General features: G+C 39.6%; 1 protein-coding gene and 1 pseudogene across 1 annotated transcript; one reads left to right on the forward strand and one right to left on the reverse strand.

Annotated features, from left to right (window-relative positions):
* Positions 1 to 782: 782 nt before the first annotated feature.
* Positions 783 to 11,893, reverse strand: BAG4 (BAG cochaperone 4; the record flags this gene model as incomplete). The annotated part of the gene is made up of 4 exons (XM_007469796.1): positions 783 to 1,669; positions 2,401 to 2,655; positions 3,380 to 3,634; positions 11,786 to 11,893. Coding segments are annotated over 4 exons (1,110 nt in total), but the record flags the coding sequence as incomplete, so codon positions are not given.
* LOC103073646 (origin recognition complex subunit 3 pseudogene) lies at positions 6,504 to 7,649 on the forward strand (annotated as a pseudogene).
* Positions 11,894 to 13,214: the final 1,321 nt, after the last annotated feature.

Raw genomic sequence — 13,214 nt, forward strand, 5'->3', positions numbered from 1 at the left:
GGGAAACAAAGATAAACATCAAATCTACCTTTAAAAGAAGAACACAATTTCCCACTCTAGCTATGGCTGATTCATTCCCTGAGCATGAATCCTCTTTTACCCTCCTTGTTTCTTACTATAAACTGAGCAGATACACTGAGCTGGAATCTCCTCATAGGGATCCTGATGGTGAAGCTAATATTTTAGATGGAGAACAGCATTCCCAAATGGTTGTATTTATTACTTTTGCAGTTATTATTTCTATGTGCTGTGGCATTTAATTCTAATCTGTGTTCATCACACTGCTCCATATGCAAGCAGCTGTAGTAAAAAGATAATTAAGGGGGAAGAAAGGAAATTTTAAAGTGGATCTTCATCCAAATACGATTAAGACAGCAAAAAAGGAAATAGCCCCATTTTCATTCCTATACCCATGCCATTTCCAAATTAACCTTCCAATAGTAACATGAAAAATAGAAGTGGTAAAACTCTAACCTAATGATCTATACAAAAAAGGAGACAATCTACCTCAGGAACTCACTACACAGTGCAATATATTCAAGTGGTGAAAAGATATAAATTCATCCAGAACTGCCATACTATCTGGCTGTCAGTATAGTCTCTTGAGTAATTATATTAAACATATTACTACAAAATGTATCAAGAAGTAGAGAATAACACTATATTTGTGAACTACAAGTAACAAAACAAAACAGAGGTCCAAGAAGGCTGAAGTCCAAGCTATAATTTACACACAAAGTGTACGGTGAAAGCAGTCACAATGTACAAAAATGTGACAAGTAATCCAGATGTTTAAAAAAACAGAGCCTGTTTGTCTCAGACAACATCCAGTCTTATCCGGTAGGTTTCTGATAAGCCTGTTACATAAGGTGGATTTCCCTCCTGCTGATAAGAAGCAGCTTGCAGATACCCATAAATTTCTTAAGGGGTGAGTCTACTTGGCAATACTGATAACTCCATAGCTTCCTATTACATTCATTGGTCTGAAAACTGAAAACAACTCATAACCCAACTCTTCTTCCAAGTCCTTTACCAGTTTTTCAAGTTTTATATCAAATGAAGGTTGGAATGTATTGCTTCTTCTCCTCAACAGGCATTTCAAAAAGAGGGTAATTAACCAAAATCAAGAGTTCTTTGGTCAAGTTAGTAACAGGCTTCCCCTTTGTTCTAAATCCCTTCATAATCCTTTTTTTTCCAATTTTTCCAGTATGGCCTGGATTTTACAAACAGCCTCCTTCCTGGCCTGCCGGACAGAGTCCTGGCCCCCAGTTTCAACTGAATCCAGTTCCAAAAGTTCCTTGGTTAGCATTTCTTCCAAAAGCCAGTATGCTTTGTCTGTCTTTTTTCCTACGAACTCTTCTACTTCTTGCTCAAGATACTGGACCTTCTCCAGCACATGTATGATTTTTTTAATACTTGGGAGAGTCCCTTCATCTGAAGATAAACACTCTTCAGGAAGATTATGACTCTGATCTTGATTGCTGGGATGTTCGTTGGTGGCATTACCATACAGCTGAGGCTCAGCAGTATATTGGACTTGGGAATCCAAGAGCTCTGAATTATCATTGTTCACTGTTCCCGAGGACTCGTACTGATGGACATGGACACTGCAAGGAAAGTTGTGCCGGTTCATGCCTTGATCTGATTGGCTATAGGGGTATGAGGAATCCTTGGAGTAGGAGAGCAAAGAGGGGAAAAAAGCTGTTTTAATGGGGATCCATCAACATCAGATTTGTTAGCCCACATCTTTCACCTGACCAGGAAGGTACATGAAAAGACTCCCCACCCATAAAAGTGGACAGCCCTCCTTAATCATTTGAGAAGAATACAGCCCTAAAAAGATAAAAGGCAGAGAATTCCTGAGTATAAAGGCTGGAATCTACCCTGAGACAGGTCATCATCATGAACACCTCATAATCTATCCTTACCACCTCACAATCTGTCCAGTGACTTAATAAATAGGAATTAGAGAGTTTTTTCCCCTAAAGAGATAAAACCTGAAGACAAATCTTAAAAAGGAACCTGGCCACAAGCAAATGATGTTCATGTGTGTGTGGCTTCATAAAACCATGCAATTTCACATTGGTTTTGTCTTCTGTCAGGAGACTGAGGTAATAAAATCTAATCTTTGATTTTGTCTAACATTCCGATGGTATTACAACTAATTTAGTAAATAAGCATTCTCCTGTCGTTTAAAAAAAGGAAGTGAACCTAAAACTGCTCTAAAAAATAAAGTCTATTTTAAATAAAAAGTAAACTGGGCTAGGTAAAGCTATAGGTATCAGCCACCAACATTCTGAAGTTAGTCCCCATTTAACACAGACCAATGCAGAAAAAGTTCCACGCTGCGCTCTCTTAATTACCCAGACATTAAGAGGACAACGTCTAGAAGCCTCCTACCTTGGGCTGTGGGGCTGGGGGGGAAGGAGGTGGCCGAGGAGAGCCACTGCTCGGCCATGATGAAGCACTCTCGCTCACGTAGAGACTCCCAGGTGGTGCTGAGGGGGCAGCTGAAGGCCAGGGGTAACGGGCTCCCATGCCATAAGCACCCGGAGGAGCCCAGGAGTCCCCCTGGGATCGTACAGTTGGTCCTGGTTGTGGAACACTACGATTACCATCCCCATAAGGATAATGGGGCACGCTCATTCCAGGGTTCTAGATTGAGAGGAAGGAAATACACTGGTCATTGGTAAAAAACACTTAAAGAAGTAATGAAAATATTCTAGTGTAAACAGATTCAGAGATGCTTCCTCTCGGCTTAACAGGGTATATTTTAGCTGCTATGGGACTAAACTGTAGTATTTCTAATAAGTTGCAAATATTTTCTCCAAACCTAAAAAAAGCTTGGTTCCAAAGATATCAGAGGCAGATTTGGTGACCATCAAACTCAGAAAAATAGGGCCTAAACTTCAGTGGCTGAAGCACAGCATAAGTCTGTCCCACAGACACTATAAATAAATGGACCCATATGCTATAAGGAAGCACAAATAAAGACATATTAGAACTCTCCTTGAAGTGAACAGAGAAATAAACATGGGATCATTCATAGAATATTAAAAAATATAAACCTAACCTTTTGGGATTCCGTGGTGGCATAGTGGTTAAGAATCTGCCTGCCAATGCAGGGGACACGGTTTTGAGCCCTGGTCTGGGAAGATCCCACATGCCGCGGAGCAACTAAGCCCCTGCGCCACAACTACTGAGCCTGTGCTCTAGAGCCTGCGAGCCACAACTACTGAGCCCGCGTGCCACATCTACTGAAGCCCACGCGCCACATCTACTGAAGCCCACGCGCCTAGAGCCCGTGCTCCGCAACAAGAGAAGCCTTGGTACCATTCATTAATATGAAAAAATAAAAACACAACAGACGAATGCTCACCTGTGAAGCAGGATATCCTGGAACCTGCCCCCTAAGAGGGGCTGCTTCAGTCTGGCAGTCCTGCTGGGGATACATCCAACGAGAGACTGGGGTTGGGCTGTTGCCAGGTGAACGGTAAGTGCTTGGAACCTCTGTGGAGTAATTGGTCTGAGCATACCCGGATGTGTAATAAGCCCCTGGGTATGAGGCAGTATTTGTCCCAGGGCCAGTGGGGTATGGTGGGCCATATGCTCCATTTGTATAAGAATTCAAACTCTGTAAAAAAGCAAAGTTGGGAGAAAAAAATACATGAATGAGTAGATGAGCTGAAATGCCCTCACTTCGAAAACTTTGAGAAGAAAGGAGATCAGTAACTAATGAAAATATGAACTACCTAAGCAACCCTTGAGGTATTCTTTCATATATTATAATCATATACATATATTAAACTCAGATTATCACCTTAGAGTCTCTGTCATAACAATGGGTATATTGTGATGAAGGATGAAGTGATGGCCTTTAGTGCTTCTCAGCCATTTCCATAAGTGCACCTAACAATTGCACCTAACGGCAGGGAACTTGTCCCCACAAACTGAAGAGGGTGTTCCGGGAAACCTGGGAGAATGGCGAGAGAAAGAAGAAAGTAACCATAATACAACAGAAAGAAAAAAAGACCACAGAGAAAGACCTAGTCCTGCCATTGGCTTTGTGTTTACCCTCTCTGAGCTTTAGTTTCTCCAGCAGGAAAATGGAAATCATAAACATATCTTGCAGGGTTATTGTACAAATTAATGAGATGACATATATAAAATGCTTAGTATACTGTCTGGCACGTAGTATGCTCAATGATTTGCAATTTTTATAATACAAATTGTTGTTAGTATTAATGTGGCAAGGTCAGGAAACGAACCCAGATCTGACTCCAAGCCCATGTGCTTTGTATTGATACTATCCTACTCTGCTTCCCCAAATGATAATAGCAGACAGAGACAAATTCCTCATATATTGCTTACTGCAGTTTTACATCATCTATCCAGACTATTACTGACACCCAGAATCCTCAGTTCAGTAATCCAAACAAGATTAAAGCTAAACTCTAAACGATTACCTTAACGTTTTCTATTAATTTCTACTTTACCTTGTTAAAATGGTAAAAACAGAATCAAGTTTTCCTGGACTCATCCTTCTAAAACTAGACAATCTTTCCCATTTTAGGTAGAAGAATAAGAATCGTGATATTAACTAGACTTATCATGGTGATCATTTCACAGTGTATACAAATATCGAATCATTATGCTGTACATCTGAAACTAACGTTATATGTCAATTATATCTCAATTAAAAAAAAAAAGAATCCTGATATCTTCTACAGTTGTTAATGACTGAAGAAAATGAAATTTAAATTTGATGCCAAATCTACCACAACAAAAAGAGGGATAGACTGAAGTGTGAAGGAGGGCATAATTCTGTGGAAAACAAATTCTTAGCCACAGTTTTATGGCAAGAGGATAAAAGACAGGCTACTATCACCACACGGCCAAAGAATTCCGTGCAGGGACAGGGGTGAGGGAAAATCCAGCCAGGCATTCCTTGAGCAGCCACTGTGAGGCTAATCAAGTCTTCTGCCTACAGGCTGCTGTGCCTAACCAAACAATCCCTTATGCAACATATACAGCTGAAGACTTGATGAAAAAAAAAACATGTAACTTTTTGTACTGTTATTCAAATTCTAGAAATCCTTCCTAAGGAAATTATTCAACTAGAGGAAAAATTATAGGCATGAATTTGTTCATCACAGCATGATTCACCATCATGCAGAATTATAAACAAACTAACCATCCTGTACTGATGGAATGATTAAGTAGACTACGGGTTATTCATTGAGGAAATTTTATTCTGTCTTAAAAACTCACTGTTAGGGACTTCCTTGGTGGCACAGTGGTTAAGAATCCACCTGCCAATGCAGGGGACATGGGTTTGAGCCCTAGTCCAGGAAGATCCCACATGCCGCGGAGCAACTAAGCCCATGCGCCACAACTACAGAGCCTGCGCTCTAGAGCCCGCGAGCCACAACTACTGAGCCATCGTGCCACAACTACTGAAGCCTGCGCGCCTAGAGCCTGTGCTCCACAACAAGAGAAGCCCACGCATCTTAACGAAGAGTCGCCCGCACTCGCCACAACTAGAGAAAGCCCGCACACAGCAATGAAGACCCAATGCACCCAAAAAAATAAATAATAAAATTAATTAATTAATTTTTAAAAACTCACTGTTAGAACTGACCAGACATCTAATGATATCAAAGAATTATTTGGTTTTTTTTCCTTTAAGTTTTAATAATGGCATTGCAGTAATGTCTTTAAAACTTCCTTATATCTTAAAGATACATGCTTAAGTATTTACAAGAGACATAACATGATGTCTGGAATTTGCTTCAAAATACTCTAAGGATATATAAATGAAACATGATGGCCATGTATTGATACTTGTTGAAGCTGAGTAATGGGTACATGGGAGATTACTGCACTATTCTCGTTATTTTGGATTATGTTTGAAAATTTCCTTACTATTAAAAAAAGTTTCTGTTATTTCACCCTATAACATGTAAAGTACATATGATAAATGAAAAGTCATATTAAAAGGCATATATAAAATGAGTTGTCATATTAAAAGACATATGTAAAGCTGTGTAAATATGATAGGGGAAAGGCTGAAAACAAATTTACCAAAATATGGATATATTAGGATGACAGAATTAGTGTTTTTTCTCCCTTTTATTTCCCATGTTTAGTAATAAAGTTGTATTTTATAGTAAAAAAAAAAATATGCTATTAAAAATGTCATGACGGGTTAGGCTTCCCTGGTGGCGCAGTGGTTGACAGTCCACCTGCCGATGCAGGAGACACGGGTTCGTGCCCCAGCCTGGGAAGATCCCACATGCCGCGGAGTGGCTGGGCCCGTGAGCCATGGCCACTGAGCCTGCACATCCGGAGCCTGTGCTCCGCAATGGGAGAGGCCACAACAGTGAGAGGCTCGTGTACCACAAAAAAAAAAAAATGTCATGACGGGTTTGAACCCTGGTCGGGGAACTAAGATCCAGTATGCAGTGAGGTGCAGCCAAAAAAAAAGTCATGAAATCCCAAGTATGTCTAGAAACTGGTGGGCTGCTTGGACCACAGCTACTTCCATCTATGTCCAAGTAGACTATTTTCATGAAGGGAAACTTGTATCTAAGGATAGCAAGCTGTGATGTGAAACTTGTCAGCTGACATGGCAACAGAAAATCTGAAACTGAGCAACTGCAAGAAGAATTAAACAAAGTCTTTGATAGTCATTGAATTTCTGTAGAAGTCTCATTCTGGATTCCAGAAGAAATCAAGAGACTGGAGCTCTTAAAACTCAAAAAATATCCCAAGTGCTGCTCTTGTTCTAGAGGTAAATGTAAATATGACTTAGCATTCAAAAGTCAAAATCATGTCACATCATACGACGTCTCATTGCAAGCTAAAGATTATCCAGGAGGTAATACTTCTTCCAAAAGTTGGTTTTACAACTGACGGACTGTTTATAGATGTAGAATCCAAAGAGGAGAAAACTGATCAGGTCTCTCACTCAGAAAGTGATACACTTGTTCAATGGATTCCCTTTCCATTTGGTACATGAATATCAAACAGCAAACAGACCCAATCCAAGTGGGAAAAAAAAACTTTTTTTCCATTAGCAACACCACAATTCTTCCTGCTGTGCTTATCTTGAAAAACATGGAAGGCTTCACCACAAAAGTACTCCAAGACGTCATAATTATCAGCAGTCGACATCAACTTGAGTTTCTACTAATACTCATTTCTGGAATTGCCAAATCTATTATCATCCACTGGTTACTTCCTCATGCAGTATCTCTCCTTATAGAACTATTCCAATTTTTGTCTCACAGGAGCTCCAAACCACAGTACTTAATAAGCTGTATTTTACAACCCAGGTCCCCTTTAAATTAAATGAAAAGGTGTTATAGGTTCTGATGAAGGTCCTTTTGTATCATGATTTCTCAATTCAGAACATTATAAGAGGACTTCAGTTTTGTTTCTTAGAGCATTTCTATTCCCAGGCACTCAGTGTTCTGTGGTGTGATCTCCCAGAACCCAAGAGAATTAGCTTCTTTATCAGAAAATCATTGTGAAAACATAGGTCTTTCATCCTTTAGATACATGGAAAAGAAGCTTTAGAAAAACAAGTTGCATTCATGACCAATGAGAGGATTTTAAACAAAACACCCCACCACAATCATTACTAGAGAAGCTGTGTATTTATCATGCTTTTCCCAAGTACCCACTGGGTCAATGGATCAGAGCTACGACACGCATGTTTACAAACGATCAGCGTCGGAAGAACATATGTTAGCCTTGCAGTTGCTACAGACGTTGACTAAGGATGAGCTTATGATCATAGTTCAGAAATGTTCAAATTTTTAAGTCTTCTGAAGAGTAGCCTGGCAGCATAGCAAAGAAAATAAAGGAGTTCTTGGTCCAGTTTCAAAGCCCTGATACAGAGGCCAAAGAGAAAGAAAATACTGGGGCTTCAGAAGACAGTCCTTGATGCAAATGAAGGCGTTAAAAGCAAATAAGAAGCAATCTTAGTTTGAAGAACTCAGAAAATACCTCATGAATTTCATCAACAGTCTGGTGAGCCCAAGTCTTCTGTTCTGAGCTGGTTTACTTCATGCTGCCTAAACCTGCTCCACAGACCGTCCGACATGCTCCTCAACAATCCTTACTATTAGCTGAAAATGAGGAAAGCTGTATTTCAAAGACTGTCCCCTGTTCCTGCGTAGCACATAGACTGCACCTGAACACAACAGGCTAATCAGCTTTGGGGACTGCTCAGGGGCCCTCCCAACATTCATCGATTCTGAAGAAACGGATGTAAATTCCACATTACCGGGGGGAAAGTGCATGAAATTACGCACTCCCGGTTTATAAGAGAAGACTGATCATATGGCAAAGCTAACGTGAGACGGCAGATAGAAGGCAAAGGAGTGAAACCATTCAATTTTTAAAAAAGGAAACCAGTCATATCTACATACCACTACAGGAGTCTGTTTTGGTCAGAAGATAAATGTATAATCCCCATGTGATGCTTCACCAGAAAATACACGTGTGCTAATCCCATAAAAGCACATGTCTAGATACCTCTGGGTTTAGAATCCAACAATTTTTTTTTTTTTTTTTTTTGCGGTACCCGGGCCTCTCACTATTGTGGCCTCTCCTGTTGCGGAGCACAGGCTCCGGACGCGCAGGCTCAGCGGCCATGGCTCACGGGCCCAGCCGCTCTGCGGCATGTGGGATCTTCCTGGACCGGGGCACAAACCCGTGTCCCCTGCATCGGCAGGCAGACTCTCAACCACTGCACCACCAGGGAAGCCCAGAATCCAACAATTTTTGTATATAAAAGCTCTCTCAGATTATTGCTGTTGCTTTCAAAAAGTCATCACTAAATTAAAAGTGAATCTTTCTTAAATATATGTAATATACACATGTAATAAATGCCTTTATCTAAGGGGGGGAAATGTCATCTCCAAAAATAATCTTTTTTTAAAAAAATATGTTGACTCCCTTTTTTTTTTTGGTTGAGTTGGGTCTTCATTGCTGCGTGTGGGCTTTTTTCTAGTTGAGGCGAGCAGGGGCTACTCTTCGTTGTAGGACGCGGGTTTCTCATTGCGGTGGCTTCTGTTGTTGCGGATCATGGGCTCTAGGAGCGTGGGCTTCAGTAGTTGTGGCGCGTGAGCTCAGTAGTTGTGGCTCACGGGCTCTAGAGCGCAGGCTCAGTAGCTGGGGTGCATGGGCTTAGTTGCTCTGCAGCATGTGGGATCTTCCCAGACCAGGGCTCGAACCCGTGTCCCTGCATTGGCAGGCGGATTCTTAACCACTGCGCCACCAGGGAAGTCCCCAAAAATAATCTTTATCAATAGGAACAACTGATGAAATCAGACAAATTAACACTGCTGAGAAAAACTGTGACTCATGACTTTGGGTTCTATCTTCCTCTTACATTAACTGTAAAAGTAATGCCTGCTACTCTCCAAATTGATCTATATGCAATCCCAATGAAAATCTCAGCTGCCTTTTGTCCTGAAATTGAAAAGTTCATTTCCTCATTGGCAACCATTGTGAAAAGTAATTTGGCTATATTAAATAAAGATGTACGTATCCAAACCCACCAATTCCACACACTAGGGAAATGCTTGTCTCATATGTTGTACAATAGAAAAGAGAAAAACAATGTTGAGTTAAAGAAAAGCAAGCTGCAGGAGAATGCTAGTACGAAACCACTCATATCAAGTTTAAAATCATGTTAAATAATACTATAAAAATGCATATACAAGTAGTAAAAGCATAAAAACACATATGAGACAATTAATATAACTTTAAGAAATGGAAAGAAGTGTTATATCGGGCTTCAACTGTATTTATTTTACTTCTTTTTAAAAATCTGAAACTTAAAAACTGACAAAGCTAGGAGCTAGATTAAAAAGAAGATGTACATATTTTCTGTACTCTTTCAGAATGCTTGAAATATTTTAAATTTAATATTTGTCATAAGAAGTCAAAATTTTTAACAACAAAAGCAAAGGCAACAAAACAAAAGCAAAATTAAAAAGTGGGATTACATCAAACTAAAAAGCTTCTACACAGCAAAGGAAACCATCAACAAAAGGAAAGGCAGGGCTTCCCTGGTGGCGCAATGGTTAAGAATCCACCTGCCAATGCAGGGGACACGGGTTCGAGCCCTGGTCCGGGAAGATCCCACATGCCACAGAGCAACTAAGCCCGTGCGCCACAACTACCGAGCCTGTGCTCTAGAGCCCGTGAGCCACAACTACTGAGCCCACGCGCCTAGAGAAGCCACCACAATGAGAAGCCTGCACACCGCAATGAAGAGTAGCCCACACACTGCAACGAAGAGTAGCCCTCGCTCACCGCAAGTAGAGAAAGTCCGCAGCCAGCAACGAAGACCCAACGCAGCCAAAAAAAATTTATTAAATAAGTAAATTTAAAAATTAAAAAAAAAGAAAGGCAACCTACTGAATGGAAGAAAATACTTGCAAATCATATATCTGATAAGGAGTTTATAAAGAACTCATACAACTCAATAGCAAAAAATCAAACAATCTGATTTAAAAAATGGGCAGAGGATCTGAATAGACATTTTTCCAGAGACATACAAGATGGCCAACGGGTACATGAAAAGGTGCTCAACATCACTAATCATCAGGAAGTGCAAATCAAAACCACAATGACATACGACCTCACACCGGTTAGAATGGTTATTCTCAAAAAGACAAGAAGTAAGTATTGGATGAGAATGTTGAGAAAAGGAAACCCTGTGTACTGTTGATGGGAATGGAAACTGGTACAGCTACTGTGAAAAACAGTATGGAGGTCCCTCAAAAAATTAAAAACAGAATTACCATATGATCCAGCAATTCCACTTCTGGGAATATATTCACGGGAAACAAAAACACTAACTCGAAAAGATATCTGCACCCCATGTTCACTGCGGCACTATTTTACAACAGCCAAGACATGGAAACACCCTAAGTGTCCATCACTGGATGAACAGATGAAGATAATGTGATATATATATATACACAATGGAGTATTATTCAACCATAAAAGAGAAGGAAATCTTGCCATTGGGACAACATGGATGGACCTTGAGGCATTATGCTAAATGAAATGTCAGACACAGACAAATACCATAAGATCTCATTTATGTGTGGAATCTAAAAAAACAAAAAAAGCCCACTCATAGATACAGAAAACAGACTGGTGGTTGCCAGAGGTGGAGCAGTGGGCTGGGGTGCAGGAACGGGTAAAGTGGGTCAAAAGGTACAAATTTCCAGCTATAAAATAAGTAAATCATAGGATGTAATGTACAGCCTGGTAACTACAGTTAACATATTGTACTGTAATATTTGAAGATTACTAAGAGAGTATATCTTAAAAGTTTTCATCACAAGAAAACAAAACTTTGTAACTGTATGGTGACAGATGTTAACTAGACTTCTGTGGCGATCATTTTGGAAAGTATACAAATATTGAACCTTTACACTGTACACCTGAAACTAATATAATGTTATATGTCAATTATAGCTCCATAAAAGGTCATATTTTTAGAAATAAGTACATTTTGCATTTGTTGTTTCCAGGTCCTGAGAAATAATCTATCATGCATCAAGCTACCTTTGCTATAGGTAGTATCTGCCTAGATGTTTCCTTATCTCTGAGCTAAAAACATTAAAATAATTAAGATAGAGTGCATTATATTAACAAAAGCCCACACACCTTCACTATGAAATCTCCACAGGTTCTGAAAATAAATCGATTCATTAAGAAAAAATTCAGAAAGTCTGTCAATTTTAGACCCTACCTGGCCTTGTATTTCCGGTCTTACAGGATATGTACTTGGGTAAGGAGCCCGAGGTCGGGCAGGAGAATTCCAATAGTTGGAACTGTAGCTAGGATATGGTGGCTGCTCCTAAGGACAAAAAGGAAAATAGATTCACTTTTACTAACATCCTTACATCATTCTGAAAAGTTGATAGAGGCAGGTATAAGTATCGAAAAAAAATAGGCAATAGACAAAAAGCAATGGAACCCCACTCTAAAATCACTCATTATTAAAATTGATGCAGATACATGGTCAATCACTTGCCCTAGAACAAAGCAAATATTAACTATTCTTGTGCATTATGCCAATTATAACAAATGATATATCTACTATGTCAAGTTAATTAGCAAAACCAGAGACATTCAATTCCTTTATTCCTCTCCAATCACTAAGCCATCACTAACTAATTTAATTAGTGCAGCACAATTGTAGTTCTTTGCCATTGTTAAGAAGAGTAGTATAATACTTACCTATCTCAACAACTTTGAAACTTGAAGTAATATTTTAATACTAAACTTTATTTAAAATGCATACACCTTCAATACTCAACTTCTTTGCCTGGCCACACCCTAGTTTTTTCATATTCCTCTACTTTCTGCTATGGCTAAGGTTTCTGCTAACTCGGGATCAGGAATTACGTAGAATAATTACCACTCCAAGGAGAAAATCTAGCTATGGCATTAATCTCTACAGCTTTCACTTCACCTCAAAAAGTTAGTGTCATCATTTTCAATAAGCCAATACACTCTGATAAGAACTAGATCAACTCAAAACTTTTCAGGCTGTTTTAATATATACATTTGTCATCCCATAAGTTGAGTTATTTTGCTCTGAGCTTTATAGTTTAATTTTAAGCTTAAAGAGGATTTTCAAATCTTCAAATATGGTTTCACAAAGAAATTCACTGGCAGTTGTAGTCTCTGAGAATTTAATTATCACCATCTGAGCTTAACTGCACTACTTACCAGTTTCATAATACTTTGTTTTCAAAGCATGCAATTATTCCACATGACATTATACAAGCTGGGCAAGTAACATCTCCCTTACATAATACAGCAACTAGAGCAATATAGAAACTAGCAACTTCAGATCCTAACAACCAAATTTCTCAATCAGGCAAATTCCCCTGACTAATCCCCCCCTTCCCCCGGTTAAGTGGTATTTGACTAATTAATTGATTTCTCTCTACCAAGAATCTGAATCTTAATTAAAGAGGTGAAGACCAGAGTTGAAGCTGACTCACTCCAGCAGTGGTGAACTAACACCTAAATCCCCAGAACTTCCTTGGTTTCTGTCCTTTTCTACGGATCCTCCGAAGTACCCCACACATTTTTACGACCTCTCCACCCACCCTGTCCTCACTCCTTCCTTACTCAGCTTCTCAGCACCTTAAATCCCTTACCACTCT

Source organism: Lipotes vexillifer, unplaced genomic scaffold (genome assembly GCF_000442215.2).
Source record: "Lipotes vexillifer unplaced genomic scaffold, Lipotes_vexillifer_v1.1 scaffold1383, whole genome shotgun sequence".
NCBI lineage: Eukaryota > Metazoa > Chordata > Mammalia > Artiodactyla > Lipotidae > Lipotes > Lipotes vexillifer.